At 47.9% G+C, this 20,764-nt stretch overlaps 1 protein-coding gene across 1 annotated transcript; it reads left to right on the top strand.

Moving 5' to 3' along the window:
- Positions 1–8,712: 8,712 nt before the first annotated feature.
- LOC139052131 (uncharacterized) lies at positions 8,713–12,273 on the top strand. Its single transcript, XM_070529228.1, has 2 exons — positions 8,713–8,766; positions 8,885–12,273. Exon 2 carries the CDS (start codon positions 8,955–8,957, stop codon positions 10,608–10,610), a length of 1,656 nt encoding a protein of 551 aa, XP_070385329.1. The 5' UTR covers positions 8,713–8,766; positions 8,885–8,954; the 3' UTR covers positions 10,611–12,273.
- Positions 12,274–20,764: the final 8,491 nt, after the last annotated feature.

The raw sequence follows: 20,764 nt of genomic DNA, 5'->3' as shown, positions 1-20,764 counted from the left end.
GAACGGGCCTCGCGGTGACAGCCGATCTATCGCAATACTCCCGCCCAAGTGGCTGCGTCTGCTCGAGACGATGCCTATTAAAGCATGAGCACGCGTGCACCAGCTCGGCTCAACTTGGTCTGTAAGATACGAACAAGTCAAGATCACTGCAACAATATCTTGCGCACTCCGACTCTTACATGCGAAAGAGAGATGCGCGCAGCGGTTAATCTTTAACGCCACCTGGAATTCAGTAATGACAAGGCGCGCAAATGCGTGCACACATAGCCCGTGCGGGAAAGGCGGGCCGGTAAGATCGATCAGAGGTGCATCGTAGCATGCTTCCCGTGGATTCGAAAAACAAAGCTCACAAGACTCGCTCGTGAATCCGTGCTAGAAGCTCAGTAGTTGAGGCAAATGCGTAGCAGCGTGTGAGCTGATTCAATCGCTACTGACATCAGGGACAATCGCTTTAGCCTTCCTTCACTTAACCGATATCCTGATGCTCACGAATACACTTCTGCATTACGGCCATATTAAGCAGTGGGGAACACTCCCCCGACCCCGTTTTCCGTCCCTCTATGACGGAGACCCCCGTGTTTAATTTGTACTTCCCCTCTTCCCCTTCCCTTACGTAGAGTAGCAGGCCAGATGCTCCATTATCCGGCCGACCACTCTACATTTTCCATTCATTAAAATACTTCTTCTTCTTGTTCCAATGGCCCATATTTCCTCACCATTCTTTATGAGTGACGGTTGCCGGCATGCTAAGATCCCCCATCAAAGACACGCGCGCATAATAGCGCCTAATTCTTTGCAAGCGCGTATTTTGTATTTAGAAATATCTGCGCGATGCGGCGATTTGCCATCGCCCCATAATACTGGATTGAATAATCGGTTAACAGAGAACAGGCGAGTCAGAATTGAGATTTCGGCATTTTTAAAACGCAGATTTCTTTGTCCCCACTTGAATGAAAGCAAACATTGGAAAAAAAATAAATTTTACACCGTTAAAGACCACATAGTCTATATGCAGCACTGTCGAGCGTCATCGACAGCAAGTTTATAAGTGTTTTTCCTTAGCTCTTATAGAGGCAGTACGTTATAATTTTGAGGAAATTGTTTTCAAAGCTTTAATTTAGGCGCTGCAGGTTTTAAGGTGCTCAACTGCACGACTCATGTATGGCACAGTTAGCTTTTAACGCTGTAGTGTTAAGGAGCTCCTGTAACAGAAAAGCCGGTATAGGCGGCGTTCGCCGCGAGCGAAAATTGGCGGAAGGATATTCATGAATAGAAACAACTTGCATGATAGGCTGGGTGGGAATCGAACCAGGGTCTCCGAAGTGTGAAAGGGAGACGCTACCACTCAGTTCCATGCTTCAAAGCGGGACAAAAGCGCCTCTAGTGAATGCGGTGTTGCCTTAGAAACGTGCCGTAGAAAGTTATACTGCGGTCTATATCGGTAATTATGAGCGTGTAAATTACAGAAGTCGCAGTTAAACGCGTGGCGAAGTACGTTTCCGCTACATTTCTTCTGCCTGCGCTTAGCGCGCACGCAGAGCCATCTTGCGGCAAACACAGAAGACCCCTCCTCGCCATGTACGCACTGCGCCGACAGCTGGCGCGCCACTCGCCAGCGCGACACGGCTCATTAAGAAAATAAATGTGGGGTTTTACGTGCTAAAACCACTGTCCACGCCGTTGTGGAGGACGGAAATTTCGAACACCTGGGGTTCTTTAACGTGTACCTAAATCTAAGTACACGGGTGTTGTCGTATTTCGCCCCCATCGAAATACAGACGCCGCGGCCGGGATTCAATCCCGCGACCTCGTGCTCAGCAGCCTAACACCATAGCCACTGACCAACCATGGTGGGTACGGCTTCTCTTCCCGCCCACAGCGGGATTCCTAGGTGCAGCGTCCGATGCGGGACGCCTCTGACGTGATCACTGCGCCCTAGCGCGTCTGGTGGGACAGAGTCCCCTGCGGTTTGTGCTGTGCTGCTGGCGAGGAGTCATGCGTCTGCGCGGTGCTCCCAAGCAAGATAGAGGACGATCCCATCGAGGCGTCAGCCCCATGATCGCGTCCGCCTTCATGGCGCGTCGCGGTCCGGCTGTCCGTGCCGATCACTACGTTTGCTTCGCGTAGATCGTTTCTCCCTCTGAGACGCCGAGTTCTTTGGTTCGTTCCGTTTGCTCAGGCGCACGTTTCGTCTTTGTGTGACTCAAGAACACGCCGAGTGAATGAGTGGGCGTTGCGAACGGGTCGCGACAAGGCTATCGCGTTCCACTCTTGAAGGCGAAGTTTAAGAGCCCTCCAATTTTTATTTGGTGACGACGACAGAACCGCAAAGACATCATCATGACGATCGTATAATAACTAATGTATGCCGAAGACTGCACGAGGGCGAAGCATTAACGACGAGATCAGCACTACGGCAGTATAATCACGATTGAATAAACACAGCAAAATTATGATGGAAGGATGAAGAAGGATTGGTGTTAATGGAACGAGGAAGGCGGCAAGAGGACAACTGGATGCCGTTCTTGAATAATGACGTTCATGTGATTACATCGTGTAGACGAGTAAATCATGGCATTGGTGCTGCGACGATAGCAAGAGGTCGACAGCATATGAAGTCGGATGACGAAGTTGAAAGGACAATGAAGGTGGGACGTCCACAATGGCTTCGCGAACACGAGCAGATACTTATTGACCGAAGCCCGTGGACGACTGTTGTCAGTGGGTCGCCGATAGAGGCTAGATGTACACAGACTAAATGTAAGCGAAGTATAAGCGAAGAATGCTAATCGCATTAAAAAAAATAGTTTAGTCTTCATCCTCATTCGGAGGACAGCAATACTTTCTTTCAATACGAACCGACAGGGTCATCGACGAGCAATCTCGTGACACCTGTGCTTGTTTCCACGTGCGGTTTCGCGAGAGGTGCGCTCGTGAAAGTAATGGATGTGTTCGCTCTCCGTTTTCTTTTTTTCTTCCTCGAGCGCGCGTGTTAGCGTTCTTTCCCTGCCTTAGGAAAGAAGAAGCGGCAGGGACCATCAGATTTATCCTTTGAAGACCTGTATAAGGGGCAGCTAGACATCGCCGTTTCTTCGATTCCTCTGGGAACGCTGATTGCCTTTGCAATGGTGCGATCCTGTGCTATGCTGACCTGCCGAACAGCCCCTGGCTGCTTCGGATGGGATCACTTTGTCGCATATTTCGCCAGGCGACCTGTATACGTTCCCGTTGACAGCCCTTGGCTGTTGCGGGAAGTCTCCGTCACATATTTGTGAAATGCGACGGATGGCTCGATGCTCGTTGCATTGCATCGGCCCAGGGTTGTCCCGGCATTGCACTACCGCCTGGACAAAAAGCCCTTACTAAAGAATACAAAAAACAGGCAAAACACAATAGAATAACTTATGAACTCGGCTGTCATGTTATGCGTCTACCTAGAAGACAAATAACGTGACAGAATTTCTTGAAACTTTTTATTCGCCCCGTCGTCACTAAAACGTCTTGTTTATGCGGCACATTTTTCTCGCTGAGCGGTTACCGCTCGTTTTCTTTTCTTAGCCAATGTTTGTACCTTTTCGTTTCTAAATATTTTTACACTGGCTCTGCATGGTTATGGATAAGCAGCAGAGCGTGGCGTCGGCCAATCATTTTAACAAGTCGCCCTATATCGTAAATCTATTCTATTATGTTTTTATTCTAATCTCCTGGATGGCTAATCTACTCTCCTCGATGGAACGCAAGCGTCGAACGGGGATCCACAGCGGTGCCTAAACAGCCGAATGAATTGCTCTCCTCGTTAATAGCGAGGTCACTTTTGTTTGCTTTCAACGCGAGTAACACTGCCTACATTCAGCGGTTTTTCCTGTCTAATTGGCTGACAAGAGGCGAGGAGTACGCTAAAGCGGAGCAGGTCTTCGATGGGGCTGAGCCAAAGCACTGAAAAAACATAACCGTATGAAAAGGGACGCGCCAGCGTCAGCGTTTGGTTAGCTTTTCTTTACTTAGCTTGAGGTGGCTGGTCGAAAATGGCAGTGGCTTGAAACGAAATGTTATGAATGCCGACAAAGCGGATCGTCAGCTAGGAAGAGTTGGCAGAGCGATGTCGTAGGCGTACCAAAGGGGCTCGATAACGTTAGAGGGCCACGCAAAATTCGTGCCATATAGAAATAAGTCCATGCACTCCGGCAGGTGGGAGTCGCCAGTGCCTGAGCGATCGGCGGCATCCATCTTCTGTTCCTTTTGGAACGGGCAGTCTCCGGCTATCAAAAAAAAAAAAAATCCAGTTTTGTTCAGCATATTACTGCATCTTTAACGCGTACAAGTAATTTTGACGCAAAGAGTTTTCCCGGTTTGGTGACACCGACAGACAGACAGGTGAATTGGTTGCAGCCTGAAACCTTTGGCCAAGACCAGATGGTTAATGGCGAAAAGGCGTCGAATCAGAAATATCGATTTCTCCTTTGTTCGGACAAATAATCCATAAACAGTGTGCACGTATTATGTCAGATTGGGAGCTAGCGTGGCTTTCGTGACGTTGCGTGACAGACAGGCGAAGTGGGGGTGGTCCTGAAAAATTTTTGAACAACACCGAAGAGTTGCATGATTGCTGAATTGGAAACGAAAAGTTCGGAACAGCTTCACATTGTAGCGGCCAAGCTCCCACGAGGCCAGGAACATTGTTGTTCACTCGTAGCATTCGTTACTGCAGCAACGTCGGCGTGACTGAGAGGAAGCAGGGACACACTTTGGGGGGGGGCGGTGTGTAGGTATTGTTGATATCTGGCGTTCGCTCCGCGCCTTCCTTCGGTCACGGCTCACACGACAATGAGGAACAGGCGGACGGCCTCGTCCAAATGGTTCTCGACACGAGTGATTTTTTTCCCAGCGCGGCAGTACCTCGTTCAGAAGAGGTTTGAGCAATTACCATGATTCGGGCGTCACTTGTCCGCCGCACAAATTGGCGTTGCGCAGCCGGAGACGCGGTCAGTACAGTGACACGGCCGTCAGCAGTACAAATTGTCGGGTCCAAGCCGCGGATGCGGTTAGTGCAATGACACGGCCGTCACCTGTCAGAATACGCTCGGTGTGAGCCTACACTCCCCTCGTTTTCCTGAATGTACCTAGTGATGTGATGGCGTTTCCGACCAAGTTCCCCTTTTGTGGAAAAGGGCAAGCGACCTCCGGATTGGTGGGACCTGATGTCATCGGTCGCGTGACTCCGGATTGGCGGAGCAGACTGAACAATGATCACGCACGGCACGCAAGGAGCAATGGACGGAGGGAGTGAGGGCCGACTGCCATTTGATCATCCTCTTTTCTCTATTACTTCGTATTTTCTTGTACATATAAACTTGAAAAATTTGAGGAACTGCTGCCGTTGTACGGCCCAGATGTCATCGTAATTGCAGAGACGTGGTTGAACTCGGATACCTAAAATTCTGAGGTGGTTCCTCTCTCATACGCCTCCATGGTTGTGGTGAAGGCATTGTTATTGCTGCTAAGCGGCATTTGTTTTGTTTTTTTTCACCGAGAAACGGGTATTGCTGACCATAACAGCGCATTGTGTACAATAAAGGTCAATGATGTCGAGTTACTAATAGGCGGTGTCTAATTCTAATAATTCGCTTATCTTTTAAAATTTTCCATACTTATAAGCATTCCTCTCGCAAACTATACTTAGCTCAAGGAAATTTTCCATGTCTCAATAATTCCTCCTGTCGTATTCGAGTGCTGATTGCCATGTTATCGGTTGTTAAGGAAACCCTTTCTCAAGTCTCTAAATTTATTAGGGAATTTTTAGCACGCATATGCGTTCCAATTGGCCATCGCGGAGAAGATACACCTCTTTCCACGTAAGTACGAGGCTCTGGACAGGACCTATGGTGCTTCAATGTAATCTGGGGCCTGACGGACCAACCGACTGAGCCATCTCTCCAGGCAACATCCAAGCGTCACGAGTTCAAATCTCCTTTTCTCTTCCTATTTTTTTGTTTTTCTTCTTTTTTTCTTCCCCGTTATTTAATGTTTATTTTCTTTTAGTTTATCACTGCACGGGACCCCTAAAAAATTTTTTTTTCTATTATGTATGGCCACACATACAGGTCATAAATACCAGGTTTCTCCAGTGTAGTGCCATGTGTGTGGTTTAACCGAGCTCAGATTGGTCCACCTTGACTGATCAAAGAACGCACCACTGCAGGTTAAATGAGACGTACAACTCCTGCGGTGGCGGTAGAGTATCCGCCTCGCGTGCAAGAGGACCGTGGAGGACGTTGAGAGGCCGTGAGGACGTGGAGGAGACCAAATGGCGAGACTAGATATGAAATAGACTTCATACTCTGCGCTAAGCCTGGGATCATGTCAAGATCTTGCGAGATGGCAAGATGTCGACGTGCTCGGCAAGGTGCGCTGCATTGACTATAGGATGGTGAGAACTTGAATGAGCCTAGACTTGAGGAGTGAACGGAAGAAACTGGTACATCAGAAGCCAATCAATGAGTTAGCGGTAAGAGGGAAACTAGAGGAATTCCGGATCAAGCTACAGAACAGGTATTTGGCTTGAACTCAGGACGAGGACCTTAGTGTTGAAGCAATGAATGACAATCTTATGGGCTTCTTTAAGGAGTGTGCAATAAAAGTCGGTGGTAATTCCGTTAGACAGGATACTAGTAAGGTATCGCAAGAGACGAAAGATGTGATCAAGAAACGCCAATGTATGAAAGCCTCTAACCCCACAGCTAGAATAGAACTAGCAGAACTTTCGAAGTTAATCAACAAGCGTAAGACAGCGGACATAAGGAACTATAATATGGATAGTATTGAACACGCCCTCAGGAACGGAGGAATCCTAAAAGTAGCGAAGAAGAAACTAGGAATAGGCAAAACTCAGATACATGCGTTAAGAGACAAAGCCGGCAATATCGTTACTAATATGGATGAGATAGTTCAAGTGGCTGAGGAGTTCTATAAAGATTCACACAGTACCAGTAGCACCCCACGACGATAATGTGAGAGAGAATAGACTAGAGGAATTTCAATTCCCACAAGTAACGCCGGTGAAGTAAAGAACGCCTTGGGAGCTATGCAAAGGGGGAGGACAGCTGGGGAGGATCAGGTAACAGCGATTTGTTGAAGGATGGTGGGCAGATTATTCTAGAAATACTGGCCACCCTATGTACACAATGCCTCATGACCTCGAGCGTGCCGGAAAGATGGAAGAACGCTAATATAATCCTAATCCATAAGAAAGGGGACGCCAAAGACTTGAAAAATTATGGACCGAGCAGCTTACTGTTTGTTGCCTGCAAAGTACTTACTAAGGTAATCGCAAATAGAATCAGGAACATCTTATACTTCTGTCAACCAAAGGTGGCAGGATTCCGTAAAGGCTACTCAACAATAGACTACATTTACACTATCAATAAGGTGATAGAGAAATGTGCGGAATATAACCAACTCTTATATATAGCTTTCATTGATTACGAGAAAGTGTTTGATTAAGTCGAAATCTCAGCAGTCATGGAGGCATTACGGAATCAGGGTGTAGACGAGCCGTATGTAAAAATACTGAAAGATATCTATAGCGGATCCACAGCCACCGTAGTGCACCATAAAGAAAGCAACAAAATCCCAATAAAGAGAGGCGTCAGACAGGGAGATACAATCTCTCGAATGCTATTCACAGCGTGTTTACAGGAGGTGTTCAGAGATTTGGAGGGGGAAGAATTGGGGAGAAATTTGATGGAGAAGACCTTAGCAACTTGAGATTCGCTCATGATATTGCCTTGCTTAGTAACTCAGGAGATCAATTGCAATGCATGCTCACTGACCTGGAGAGGCAAAACAGAAGGGTGGGTCTGAAAATTAATCTGCAGAAAACTAAAGCAATGTTTAACAGTCTCGGAAGAGAACAGCAATTTACAATAGGCAGCGAGGCACTGGAAGTCGTAAGGGAATACATCTACTTAGGGCAGGTAGTGACGGCGGATCCGGATCATGAGACGGAAATAATCAGAAGATTCAGGGCTGGGGTGCGTTTGGCAGGCATTCTCAGATCATGACCAGCAGGTTGCCATTATCCCTCAAGAAAAAAAGTTTATAACAGCTGTGTCTTACCAGTACTCACGTATGGGGCAGAAACCTGGAGGCTTACGAAAAGGGTTCTACTTAAATTGAGGACGACACAACGAGCTATCGAAAGAAGAATGATAGGTGTAACGTTAAGGGATAAGAAAAGAGCAGATTGGGTGAGGGAACAAACGCGAGTTAGTGACATCTTAGTTGAAATCGAGAAAATGAAATGGGCATGGGCAGGACATGTAATGAGGAGGGAAGATAACCCATGGTCAATAAGGGTTCCGGACTGGATTCCAAGGGAAGTTAAGTGTAGTAGGGGGCGGCAGAAAGTTAGGTGGGCGGATGACGCAAGGAAGTTTGCAGGAACAACATGGCCACAATTAGTACATGACCGGGGTAGTTGAAGAAGTATGGGAGAGGCCTTTGCCCTGCAGTGGGCATAACCAGGCTCCTGCTGCTGATGATGATGATGACAGACGACCAGGCGCTCCAGACGACCAGACGACCTTGTAAAACTGTACGACTTCTTATATAACCACATCAACCACAGAACCAAATGAATTCCAACTGGAAACGTTAACTTTTAGGGCATTGATTGGGATGAAAGAGAAGAAGAAGAAGAGCACGGAGCAGACACGTCTCTCACATCGGCTCCGTCTTTTTCGATGTTCCGCTGGCTAATTTTTCGAGGTACGACGATTTCAAGCACATCATCAGATTCGTGAAGTTGTCCAGACTCGACTGATATGAAGTTTCGAGGTGGGAACCAATCTTTGACAATTTTATTGGACTTTCTCTGTTCACCCAGCTACGTGCGGAGCTAACCCTAGCGAGGAGCAGGGCCCATTAGGCCTTGCCGGCCTACGCGCCAGGGGGACATGGCAGACTCCCGTATGGAAGACGAAGAGGACAACAACGAGGAAGATTTCGGTTGGCAAGTGGCTACCGGACGACGATCCCGTGCTGGAAAGAAGAGCAGCAACGCGGCGAACGCGACGCCAAGTACCTCGCAAGCGTCCGGCGGCAGCAAGGGACCCGCCACCAACACCGGCTCGATCAAGTACCATATAGTAAAGGCCTCAAGGATGCCCCAACTGCCCGAGGAGCATCGGAAAATTATAATCAGGCCACGAGGGGGACTAAATTTGAGCAAAGTAAGTACCACCGCTATTGGAACTGCAGTGATCGAGGCTTCAGGCCTAACGGCAGAGCAAGCAAGTGAAGACATGGTGTGCCCCAACTTCACGCAAAATATCGTGGTGGTGAGCACGCCTGAACCAGACCATGCGGCAAGGTACGTGAGAATGAAGTCCTTCAAAATCGTGGAAACGGAGTACGAGGTCAATGCGTACGAGACGGCCCCGCACGCCACGTGCAAAGGGGTGATTAGACAAGTCGACATCAGGGACTCCCAGTCTACTATCACAAGGAATATCGTGCATGAGCGCAACCCGCTCGCTTTGGCCGCCAAGCGCATAAAGACGTCAGGCTCAGTCATCGTCCTCTTCGATGGTCTGAAAGTGCCAAACTTTGTGCGCTACGGGCCGACCTTGTTGAGATGTTATCTCTACAGGAAACAATTTGATGTGTGCTTCACTTGTGGTAGGGTAGGACACCGCTCGGACGTGTGCCCCACGCCGGACTCTGTTCAGTGTAGAGGGTGTGGAGCCCCCAACCCACGAGCGGACCACGTTTGCACGCCCAAGTGCAAGTTCTGTGGAGGAGACCATCCCACCGGAGACAAGGTGTGCAAGCAGAGATTTCAAACACCCTATGTGGTACGAGCTCGCCGAAGGGAACGCGCCCGGTCACGATCGGCCACGAGGGAGAGAAGCCGCTCCAAGTCGGGAGGATCGCAGGTGCAAAGGGAACGCGCCCGGTCGCGATCGGCCGCGAGGGAGAGAAGCCGCTCCAAGTCGGGAGGAGCCCAGGCGCTTTTAGAAGATGGAACACCCGGTGCCAAGCCGACAGTTGGGACCGCCTGGGCGGATAAAGTCAAAGGTACGGTGAGAATCGTTGGTGGCGCCACTACGCCGGCGGTGACTGAAAGCAATGATGCCAGAATAGAACAGTTGATTAGGGAGGTAAACTCTTTGCGTAAAGCTAATGCAGAGCTGACCAAACAGGTAGCAGAACTGAAAAAGAAGGCACAGCCGAGCCCTGCCAGCGTAGCAGTAGCCAGACCAGTAGGTCAAAGCAACGAACCAGGCGAGGGAGATAACTCCCCCGCCCCGAAAAAAAGAGCAGTAAGCCCCGAAACTGACTCGGTTTTCGAAGTCCTTAGCGAGCTGAAAGAGGTAATCAAAGAAATTAGAGAAACGACGGAAAGGACTAACTTTAAAGTGGATAAACTATGGAAATGGAGGTTAACGGCCGAACAGCGATTCAAGAAACTCGAAACGAAATGCGACGACGACGAATTCTTGCCGTCAGAATCAGAAAGCGTAAAATCGCTCTCCGGAACGTCAGGGGGCGCTCCAAAGAGATCGATCGCGGGTAACAGCAAAATTAACCCATTCAATAATCATGGATAGCGCCCACAGTTTTAGTGTGTGGCAGTGGAATTGTCGCGGATTCCACAACAAAAAGGCATCGCTGCGCCAATTAATTAGATCGACGGGGGTCAAACCAAAAGTAATTATGCTGCAGGAAACTTTAGCGGACGAAGTAAAGCTAACCGGGTACAAATCGGTATGTAGAGAAAAAGATTCCGGAAGGGGATTGGCCACCCTCGTTGAGAAAAAGCTACCCTTTATCGAACACGATATCCATCTCTGACTGAGTAAAATCGAGTATATCCTAGTAGAAGTCGTACTCAAAAGGCACAAGGGCAGGGCGCAGAGTATCTTCTGCCTGAACATTTATAGCAGTCCCACCTACAAGAAACAAAGCTTTAGGGCACTTTTCAACAAGGCACTCGCAGTCGCAAAGAGCTCTCCGCTCATCATCGGAGGGGACTTTAATGCCCCCTACCAAGCGTGGGGATACGCTTGGAATACAAAGAAAGGTGAGGGGTTATGGAACCTTGCCACGGACCTGGGACTGTGCCTGATCACAGATCCGACTTTCCCCACCCGCTGTGGCACGTCCACGTGCAGAGACTCTACGCCCGACCTAACTTTTGTCAACAACTCGAAACAAGCTAGTTGGGAAAACTCGGGCACAGATCTAGGCAGCGACCACTATATCATACACATAGGTATAGGTATGCCGAAACAAGAGACTAGAACCTTTCGGTGCACGGACTGGGACCTTTTTAGGAAAGTTAGAGCGAAGAGACTAGAATCGGAACCGATAGAAGCGGGCAGACAGTCCTTCCAGACCTGGATCAACCAGCTCGAAGAGGACCTCAGGGAGGCCACTAAAGAAATTAAGACAGAAGAAAACATAGAGAGCATGGACAGTAGGCTCGCGCATCTGATCGAGGCCAAACAATCCATTCTGCAAAGATGGAAAACGCAAAGACTGAACCGAAAGCTCAGGAAAAAGATAGCGTTGCTCAACAGACAGATCGAGGAGCATTCGAGAACGCTCGTGAAACAGCAGTGGGACGAAGTTTGCCACTTGGCAGACGGCAGAATCAAACATGGAGGCAGCTGGAACATCCTCAAACATCTATTGAACGATAGCGACACTAAGTCAAACAAGAGAACAGCAATTACAAAACTGGTACATCAAGTCAGCCAGTGCACGACTCAGGAGGTAGTCATGAGACAGCTCGCGGACAAATATCTCCCGCTCGAACAACCGGGCGATAGCGACGAACGCGTGGAGTACATGGGAGGACCGTGCGAGGAAATGGACCGCGATTTCACCGAGGGTGAGGTACGGGCCGCCCTCCATGTTCTCTCTAGTAGATCGGCAGCCGGACCCGACGGTATTACCAATAAACTCTTAATGAATCTAGACGATGAGTCGATCACTTTCCTGACGGATCATTTCACCGAGTTGTGGAGAAAGAGAGACTATCCGGAGGAATGGAAGATAGCTAACACCATCCTCATACCAAAACCGGGCAAACCACTCCATCTGGATAACCTACGTCCAATATCGCTTACATCGTGCATAGGTAAAGCTATGGAACACGTTATTCTTAACAGACTCACTAGATACGTCGAGCAAAATGACATACTCCCGTATAACATGATCGGTTTCCGCCCCGGACTATCGACTCAGGACGCCATGCTCCTGATCAAACACCAGCTCATACACATTAGCCCGGTGCACGCGAGAGCGATTCTGGGACTAGACGTCTAAAAAGCTTTCGATCGCATAGAGCACAAGGCCATCCTCGAGGTCCTGTCCGAGCTGGGGTTGGGCGAGAGGCTATACAGTGTAGTCAAGGCGTTTCTGGGCGGTAGGCAAGCGAGCCTCACGCTAGGTGAACTAAAATCAAAGGTGATGAACCTGGGAAACAGGGGCACCCCGCAAGGGGCCGTACTTTCGCCCATGCTATTTAATCTAGCAAAGACCAGAGTCGCGAGGAAACTGGAGAGCATAGAAGGTATACACTTTGCAATATACGCCGATGATATAACCATATGGAGCGCCAACGGTAACGTAGGCCAAACGGAGACCAGACTGCAAGAGAGCATACACGCCGTGGAAAGCACGCTAGGCGAGATGGGACTCAACTGTTCGGCGGCAAAGTCGGAGCTTTTGGTCCTAAAACATCGACGCAGGGGTCGAAGACCCAGGGGCTACGTCCCCGGGGAGGAACCCAAGATTATGTTACGCTGTCACGACGGATCCGCGATCAGGCAGGTGTAAAATATTAAAGTTTTAGGCTTCCACATAGCAGCGGGAGGTACCAACCTGAATGCCATTCAGCACATTTCCAACAAGACGGACCAAGTCATCAGATTACTAAGGAGAATCAGCAACAGACACAGAGGCCTGGGTGAGGACAGCGCTCTAAGGCTAGTGCATGCCTTCGCTCTATGTCACTTCACCTACGTGGCAGGTCTATTTAAATGGTCGCAGGCCGAGCTGAACAAGCTAAACACTCTGATCAGAAAGTTAGTGAAGGCTACCCTAGGTATACCCATCAGCACCTCGAACGTGAAGCTCATGAACCTAGGCGTGCACAATACGATAGAAGAGATGGCGGAAGCGCAACAGATGGCGCAGCAGGAAAGACTGACGAAAACGCGAGCGGGCAGGCTTATACTCAAAGCGATAGGGACAGACCCAAATAGATCAATGAACCCGAAGGAATCCGAGGTAGAATTGAGCGCGAAACTTAGAGACGCGATCAGAAGCACCCCCCTCCCGAGAAATATGCACCCGGAACACAATGTTAGCAGGAGAAAAGCGAGAGCGAAAGCTTTGTTGAAAGAAATTGAACAGCTAGGACAACAGGCGGCCCTTGTAGACGCTGCCTGGGTCAAAGGCAAAGAGGCCTACACCGCCGTGGTGGTCGACAGCCGGGGCGAGGTACGGGACGCCATCACCATCTTCACTAAGGATTCCACGGTGGCGGAGCAAGCCGCGATTGCTCTAGCCATCAGGAACCGTAAATGGTCTTTCATCTATAGCGATTCTAAAGCAGCAATTAAGAGCTTTGACAAAGGCTATGTAGCTGGGACTGCGGCTAAAATTATCGACAAGGTCGAAATTATCAAAACTGAAATGCGATGGTTTCCTGCACATATGGGACAAGTGGACGCGACTCGGCCCAACCTCAACGAGGTGACGAACGACCTGGCACGAGGACTTGCTTGCCGTGCCGGTCAGAACCGAACCGACGCCCACTACCATTCCGGGGAACATAAAGATCACTTATTAACTTACAACGACATAACTAAATATTACTACTTGGGGCGTAGGCAATTCCCTCTGCCACACGTAAAATTGAACAGGGCTCAGGCAGTGACGCTACGTTTACTGCAAACCGGGACGTACCCCACTCCGTATTTCATAAATAAAATTCACCCAGAAAGAGAAGTTAGGACTGAATGTAACGTGTGCGATGGCATCATTGACATCAGACACATGCTGGCGGGCTGTCCCGCGACTCTCGCCGACCCCGAAGAAAAATGGCTTTACTGGCACAAGTTCATAACAAGCTCTTCATATCAAGATCAGCTACGGGCTGTCCAGAGGGTCCACGATGACGCCATAAGGCTCGGCCTGGCGGTGCCGACGTGGACGTGGCCCGCCTCGGTCTGAAAAGACCGGGCTTCAGGACGCTAATAAAGTTTTGTGAATGAAAAAAAAATGATTGGGATAACTTGTTAATTGGGAATAAAGAAGTCAGAAGTTGTGACCTTGTTTTTGACATCCTGCAGACTTTCTCGCTAGCTCCAATTGTGCATGAACCAACACGTGCTCGACCTTTTCTTTGTTTCCGCATCTTTAACCCCTGAAGTTAGCATAGAACCGGGTATATCCGACCACAAAAAGATTTTATTGACGGTTGACGACCTTGGCACGGGTGCAGGGCACCCTAGTACTGACACCAGAATTTTGGTTAAGGATTACACAAGGGCAAATGTTGAAAGCATAATTGATTTTTTAGCAATTATGGAAGTTGATTTTGACGGAAATACGTTGGACGCCAGTGACCTATGGTTAAAATTGAAAGGTAGCTTTATGCACTGTGAAAGTAATTTTATTCCTACAAAGCTGCAAAAGATAAAGCGGAGGATGCCGTGGATTACAAGATCTATCATACACCTAAAAAGAAGGGTGCAAAGGCTGCGCAACAAAAAACATAATTCCGCTATGGTTAGTCAGCTTTCACGAGAACTGATAGAGAGGTCAAGCAGCGGGAGAGATAAATATTTTCTTATACTTTACTTGAATTCATGACGAATCAGCCTCGGAAATTCTGGCGGTATCTGTGAAAACCGGAAAGTCCTCCAATCAAATTGGACATTGCCGGTATAGTGGTTGAGGATGCGCGTACTATCGCTAGCTCATTCAAAACATATTTTCAGACGGTCTTCTCCCGTGCCCACGTCTCTGATGTGCCCTTATCGGAGCACGAATCAGCAATGCCTGAAATCCTGATAACAGAGTACGGCATTTGGAATTTGCTGCTGCAAATAGACGTTAAAGAAATCGCCTGGCCCTGATAATTTATCAAGCACTTTCCTGAATGAAATTTCCTAGATTTCCTGAATTTCCTGAATGAAATTTTGATTGCATCACTTGAAACGGCAGTGCTTCCCGCGGATTGGTTGTGCGCAAAGGTCGTCCCAATTCACAAAGGTGGGAACAAGCAGCTTCTAGACACATACAGCCCAATATCCCTAACCAACACAGGTTGCAATTTAGTGGAACATTAATAAATAAGGCTGTCGTAACGTATTTGGAAGAAATTAACATATTATATTTCATCAACACGTCTTCACGCAAGGGCTTTCAACTGTAACTCCAGCTTTAGAAATTACGCACAACTTTGCTGTAACAATCGACTCCAGAGCGCAAGCTGACGCAATTTTTGTCGATTTTTCGAAGGCATTCGACCGGGTTGCACAGTTTACCAATCTAAAAACTCAAATAAATTGGCAATATTCCCAATAATGTTCCACGGATCGAAGCTTACCTCTCGAACCGGTCCCAGGTTGTTTGCGTGAAAAATACTGAATCAGGCTATTTTGATGTTCTTTCTGGCGTGTCACAGGGATCGGTTTTGGAGCCAACTCTGTTTCTTGTATATATTAACGACTTGTACACATGTATGAAACCATGGGTTATAATAAGGCATGTCGCGGACGACTGTGTCTTATGCACACCTGTTAAAACAGTCGATGAACAGACAAAGCTTAATAACTCTCAACAAAACATCGTTTCCTGGTGCGAAAAATGGGGAATGCAAATTAACACACAGAAAACTATGTGTATGATTGCAACACGTAAAAAAGAGCCCTTAAATTTCACGTGTAAGCTAATTAATACTTCGTTGGAAGCAGTAGACTCAGTGAAATATCTAGGTGTCACATAACAGGATCGTTGGAATGGGACGTACATATCAATAATGTTTGCTCACGCGCGTTGAAACAACCCGGATTTTTACGAAGAAAGCTAGCGACAGCCCTCACCTCGGTGAAATAAACTGCTTATAAAACCGTGGTTAGGTCGATATTAGAATACGGCAGCACAGTATGGAACCCGCCTCAAAAGTATTTAAACTTGGCATTAAGAAAGATCCAGAGCAGGGCGCTCCTATTCATACACACAAAGTGTTCAAGGTACGACAGCGTAACTGCGCTTCGCACACAAGCAGGCATACCAACACTTGCTGGTCGGAGGAGGTTGGCCTGTTTGAAGCTCCTTTACCTTCTTCACCATAACCTGATAAACTTAACAAAGTCGGACTACTTGGTGCCGCTCGGACGTCACTCCAGTCGCACTAACCCTGACAAATGTATTAGGCCATTCTTTTCGCGTTGCAGCACACTAAAATGCTCAATTTTTCCTTCAACAATAGATCTGCGGAATTCCCTCCCAAGTGACATTGTTTGCCCACAATATGTGCATTTATTCGCGTCGGCACTCGAATTGCACCTCGAGCCATTATGGGAATAATGACTCCGTTGTGGTCGTCTTGGCTAAGCGTTCCTTAAAAAAATTGCCAATGACGTATTGCCCTGCCCCAACTTTTTCCACACGCGCCTGTGTCCTTACGTTCTTTCGTACGTTTCTGCGCTTGGTTCTTGCGCACGTTTGTCCATTGGATATCATGTTAATATACATTACACTTGGTACTTCTTGTACATTACACAGAACAACCAATGTGCATTTTTTTGCTGTATTAACTGCTTCATACACTTTACATGGTGTACGCCCTGCTTTGGTTCAGAAGGGTTTGGGTGCGAGCTAGTTGGTACGGATCATTCATATTTAAAATAGCGCCAAAAGAACACTGGCCAGGGAGGACACAGGACAGCGCTCGTCCTGTGTCCTCCCTTGTCCGTGTTTTTTTGGCGCTGTTTTAAATATGAATGAACTGTATAGGTTGTTTTTGTTGTCTCGTATATACTTGCTGCTTAGACGGCGCGTCGATTGTAACGATTGCCTTTTGGTTTCAGTTTGGTGCAAAACCCTGTTTAATAAAGCGCTACGCCCGCACCGTTTGTATGTCCACTCCTGTATGAGCGTTTCAAGGCTTACAGTATTCATAATCAAAAATAAAAATATACGTGTTCGCCAAACGTCCGGAATATAGGACCCATCCTCACGTTCACTTACCTCTCCACGAGGAAAGATGATCTCACGTCTTCGAATCCCCAGTCGCAACATTGGATGGCAGCCGTGAAAATGTCTGCGCAGCGCTTCTTCTTCGGTATGGTGAGTGCGCGGCCTTTTCGCCTTGAGAGTTGCCAGTCCTAACGTGGTTCTTGCTGGTAACAAAGGTGTTAGAAGCCTTGTTGAAACATACCTTGCATCAACACTCATTTACTTGAGAAACGTGTCGGCAAAGAGAGGTAGCCATGGATTGGAGGCAGTTGAGCAACAGGGACCTAAACGCGATATGCGGGGAATTCGGTGTAGGTTGTGGAAAAGAGCCAAAGAGGGCGGAGGTAATCGATGCGATAGACGCAAGCGGCAGAGATGACGAAGAGATCGTGGAGGCTTGGGAGGATATTCAGGGCCAGAAGGAACGCGAACGAAGAAGGAAGAGGACCAGAGAAAGCGAGAGCAGGATGAACGTGAACGCGAGAAAGAAGCCGGCATAAGGTGGGACATCACTTTCTTTTTGGTTAATTTTGAAAGAACCTGCGAAGGCAAAGTGTTACGTGAGCCACGGTCTCAGGTGCTACTAACCGTTCTCCCTTGTGAAGCAGCGGAAGTGCTTGCTCGACTCTCAAAAGAAGAGGCGGCAGATTATGACAAATTAAAAAGCGAGCTGCTAAGAAGGTATCGATGGTCCGCCGAACCCTTCCGCCAGCGTCTTTAAAATGATGTCAAACGGAGCGAAGAGTCATTAAACGACTTCGCGTACAGCTAGAAGTGCACCCTCACGGAATGGCTTGAGGGCGAGGACGTTTTCGGAGACCATGACAAAGTTGTCGAGTTAATATGCACTGAAAAGGAGAGGAGGAGGAGCCAAAGGAGAGGAAAGACAGGCAGGTTAGCCACTGTGAGTACCGGCTGGCTACCCTGTGCTGGGGAAAGGGGTAAAGGGAATAGAAAGAGAAAGAAGAAGAAGAGGAAAAAAAGGGGAAAAAAGAAAATTCACACAGTAACGTGAAACTACGCGCTACAACGTTCAAAGGCGGTCGCACAATTCGCATGTCCTTAAAAACTTCAACAAAGCCCTTAAGAGGAAGCTTTAGCTCGGGTGCTCCTATCTAAATACATGTAGAAGGAGAATTCGTTTTTCTAGGCAACCACTGCACCAAATTTAACGGGGTTTGCTGCATTTAAAAGAATAACTTAAAATCTAGTGACTGTTGGTTTCGAATTTTCGATTTAGGTCGTCAATTTTTTAGAAAAATTTGGCAAAAATCGCAAATTTTCAGAAAACAAAACTATCAAGTTTACAACTCCGTAACTCAGCAAGAAAAAATGATATCGCAATTCTGTGAACTGTACCTGATAGAACATCTAAAGCGGACAAAATTGATATGTTACACATGAACCTCAAAAAATTTGGAAATGTGTAATTACAACTTTTACAGAACCCTCGTAAACAACGTAACAAATTCACGTAAGATGTACACTGACATAGCAAATTTGTCCGCTTTGAATGGTCTAATGGATGCCGTTTACAGAATCGCGATATCTGTTCTTGATGCAAAGCTATTAGTTTCTAAACTTCGTGCTTCTATTTTTTTCAAACGTCTGAATTTTCGAAAATTCTTTTAACAAAATTCAAGCCCTAAATCAAAATTCCACTTCCAACAGTCACTAGAATTTAACTTTTTCTCTCAAATGCAACAAATTTCATTAAAATCGGTCCAGGGGTTATCTCAGAAAAACGTTTTTGCGTTTTTACATGTATTTGAATAGGCCGCGTCGGAGTTGGGCCCGAGCTAAAGCTTCCTCTTAAAGCCTTGTGTGCCGAAGCCCGTCTGGATCAATGTCCTAGAGTTTTTTCCTCTGTAAAGGGGCGATTGTCGAGTTTTGCGAGAGCGGTCACGAGCACTTTTCTTTGCACTGCGTAACGGGGACAGTCACAAAGGAGGTGTTCAATCGTCTCCTCGCGGCCGCAGGTGTCACAAGTAGGGCTGTCGGCCATTCCAATGCGGAATGAACAGAAGTTCGTGAATGCCACGCCGATCCACAGGCGGCAAGGAAGTGTTGCTTCCGCTCGTGGCAACCCCGGTGGTAGGCGGAGTTGCAGACGTGGATCCAATTTGTGGAGACGTGCGTTCGTGAATTCACTGGTGTTCCACAGATTCTTTGTAAGCTCGCATTCGAGGGAGCGAAGATTTGTGGCTGCATCTTTTCTTGACAGCGGTATGGGTATAATCTGGGCACCATTATGAGCCGACCGGGCAGCGTCATCCGCACTGTCATTTCCTGAAATTCCACAGTGACCCGGCATCCACTGGTAGATGATGTTTTGTCCCTTGTTGATTGCGTGATGGTGGTGTGGTCGGATGTCTGCGACTAGTTGCTCATTTGGTCCATGGTTGAAAGGGGACATCAGACACTGAAGAGCTGCCTTTGAGTCGCATAAGATGGACCAGGAATGTGATGATTTGTGAACAATAAACTCCAGAGCAGCACGGATAGCTGCAGCAGCCGTCGATGATGTAATGTGAGATGTCTTGAACTTGAGGGTGACGCACTCTGCGGGATTCACCACTGCTCCAGCTGAACTATTAGAGGATACAGAACCGTCTGTGTAAACGTGGATGCGTCCTCTGTGCTGTTCAAGTAGCACTGAAAGCACGGTTTGTTTGAGGGCGAAAGTTGACAACTCCGTTTTCCTATTGATACCGGGAATAACAAGAAGAGCCTGGAGTGGATGGAGGCACCACAGCGGTTCAGATGGTCGTGCTGCAGGCGTGAAGTTTGACCGTAAAGTTCAATGGTTGGCGGCAATAATCCTGCTAAACGCTGAACGAGGTCGAGCGGCAGGAAGGGAGGCGAGATGATGCGATGGAAGTCGGGCGAAGTGGCTGATATGCATCCTTAAAGTGTCGACTTGAAGATACGTGTTGTTGGGGTCATCATGCGCGATGGCTATTGTTGCTGCCGTGGACGCACATCTGGGAAGACCAAGGCAAATTCGCAGAGCTTGAGCTTGTACAGATTGGATAATGGATGCATTGAATAATTTATCATTGGCCTGAATGAGGAGTGCCTCCTCATTCAGGCCAATGATATGTGGCCAATACAGGCCAATGGCTTGTATAGGACCAGCCAGGAAAAAGGAGCGTACAGCGCACCGCGGAGCTTTGCGAAGGATATTCAGTCTCAGACGAGGGGAGGAGAAAGAACGCGGGAGAGCGGCCAAGAAAACGTATTCAGAAACTGCTCAGTGCCCCGAAACTAGCGATCGTGCCAGGCAGGTACAAAAATGGGTGTAAGAAATAGATCAGAACGAAGAGTCGACCAAAAGTGCGCCCTCAGGCAAGGAAATAGGGGAGCTTAGGAACCGAGCTAGAGCGTTCGAGGCACAGAAATCAATTGTGCGCTTTCTTTGTCACGAGAACGGGCTTTGGCGATCGGTTTCCACAAGGAAAAGCTAGCTTTTTCGTTGCTTACGAACAACCACGACAACATG

This window comes from Dermacentor albipictus, unplaced genomic scaffold, assembly GCF_038994185.2.
Source record: "Dermacentor albipictus isolate Rhodes 1998 colony unplaced genomic scaffold, USDA_Dalb.pri_finalv2 scaffold_19, whole genome shotgun sequence".
Classification (NCBI taxonomy): Eukaryota; Metazoa; Arthropoda; class Arachnida; order Ixodida; family Ixodidae; genus Dermacentor; species Dermacentor albipictus.
Note: the sequence above shows the minus strand (reverse complement) of the source record. Positions and strands in the feature narration are given on the sequence as shown.

Bases quoted from the DNA above. Each gene is read 5' to 3' on its own strand.
- LOC139052131 (XM_070529228.1), top strand. From the start codon at position 8,955: ATGGCAGACTCCCGTATGGAAGACGAAGAGGACAACAACGAGGAAGAT.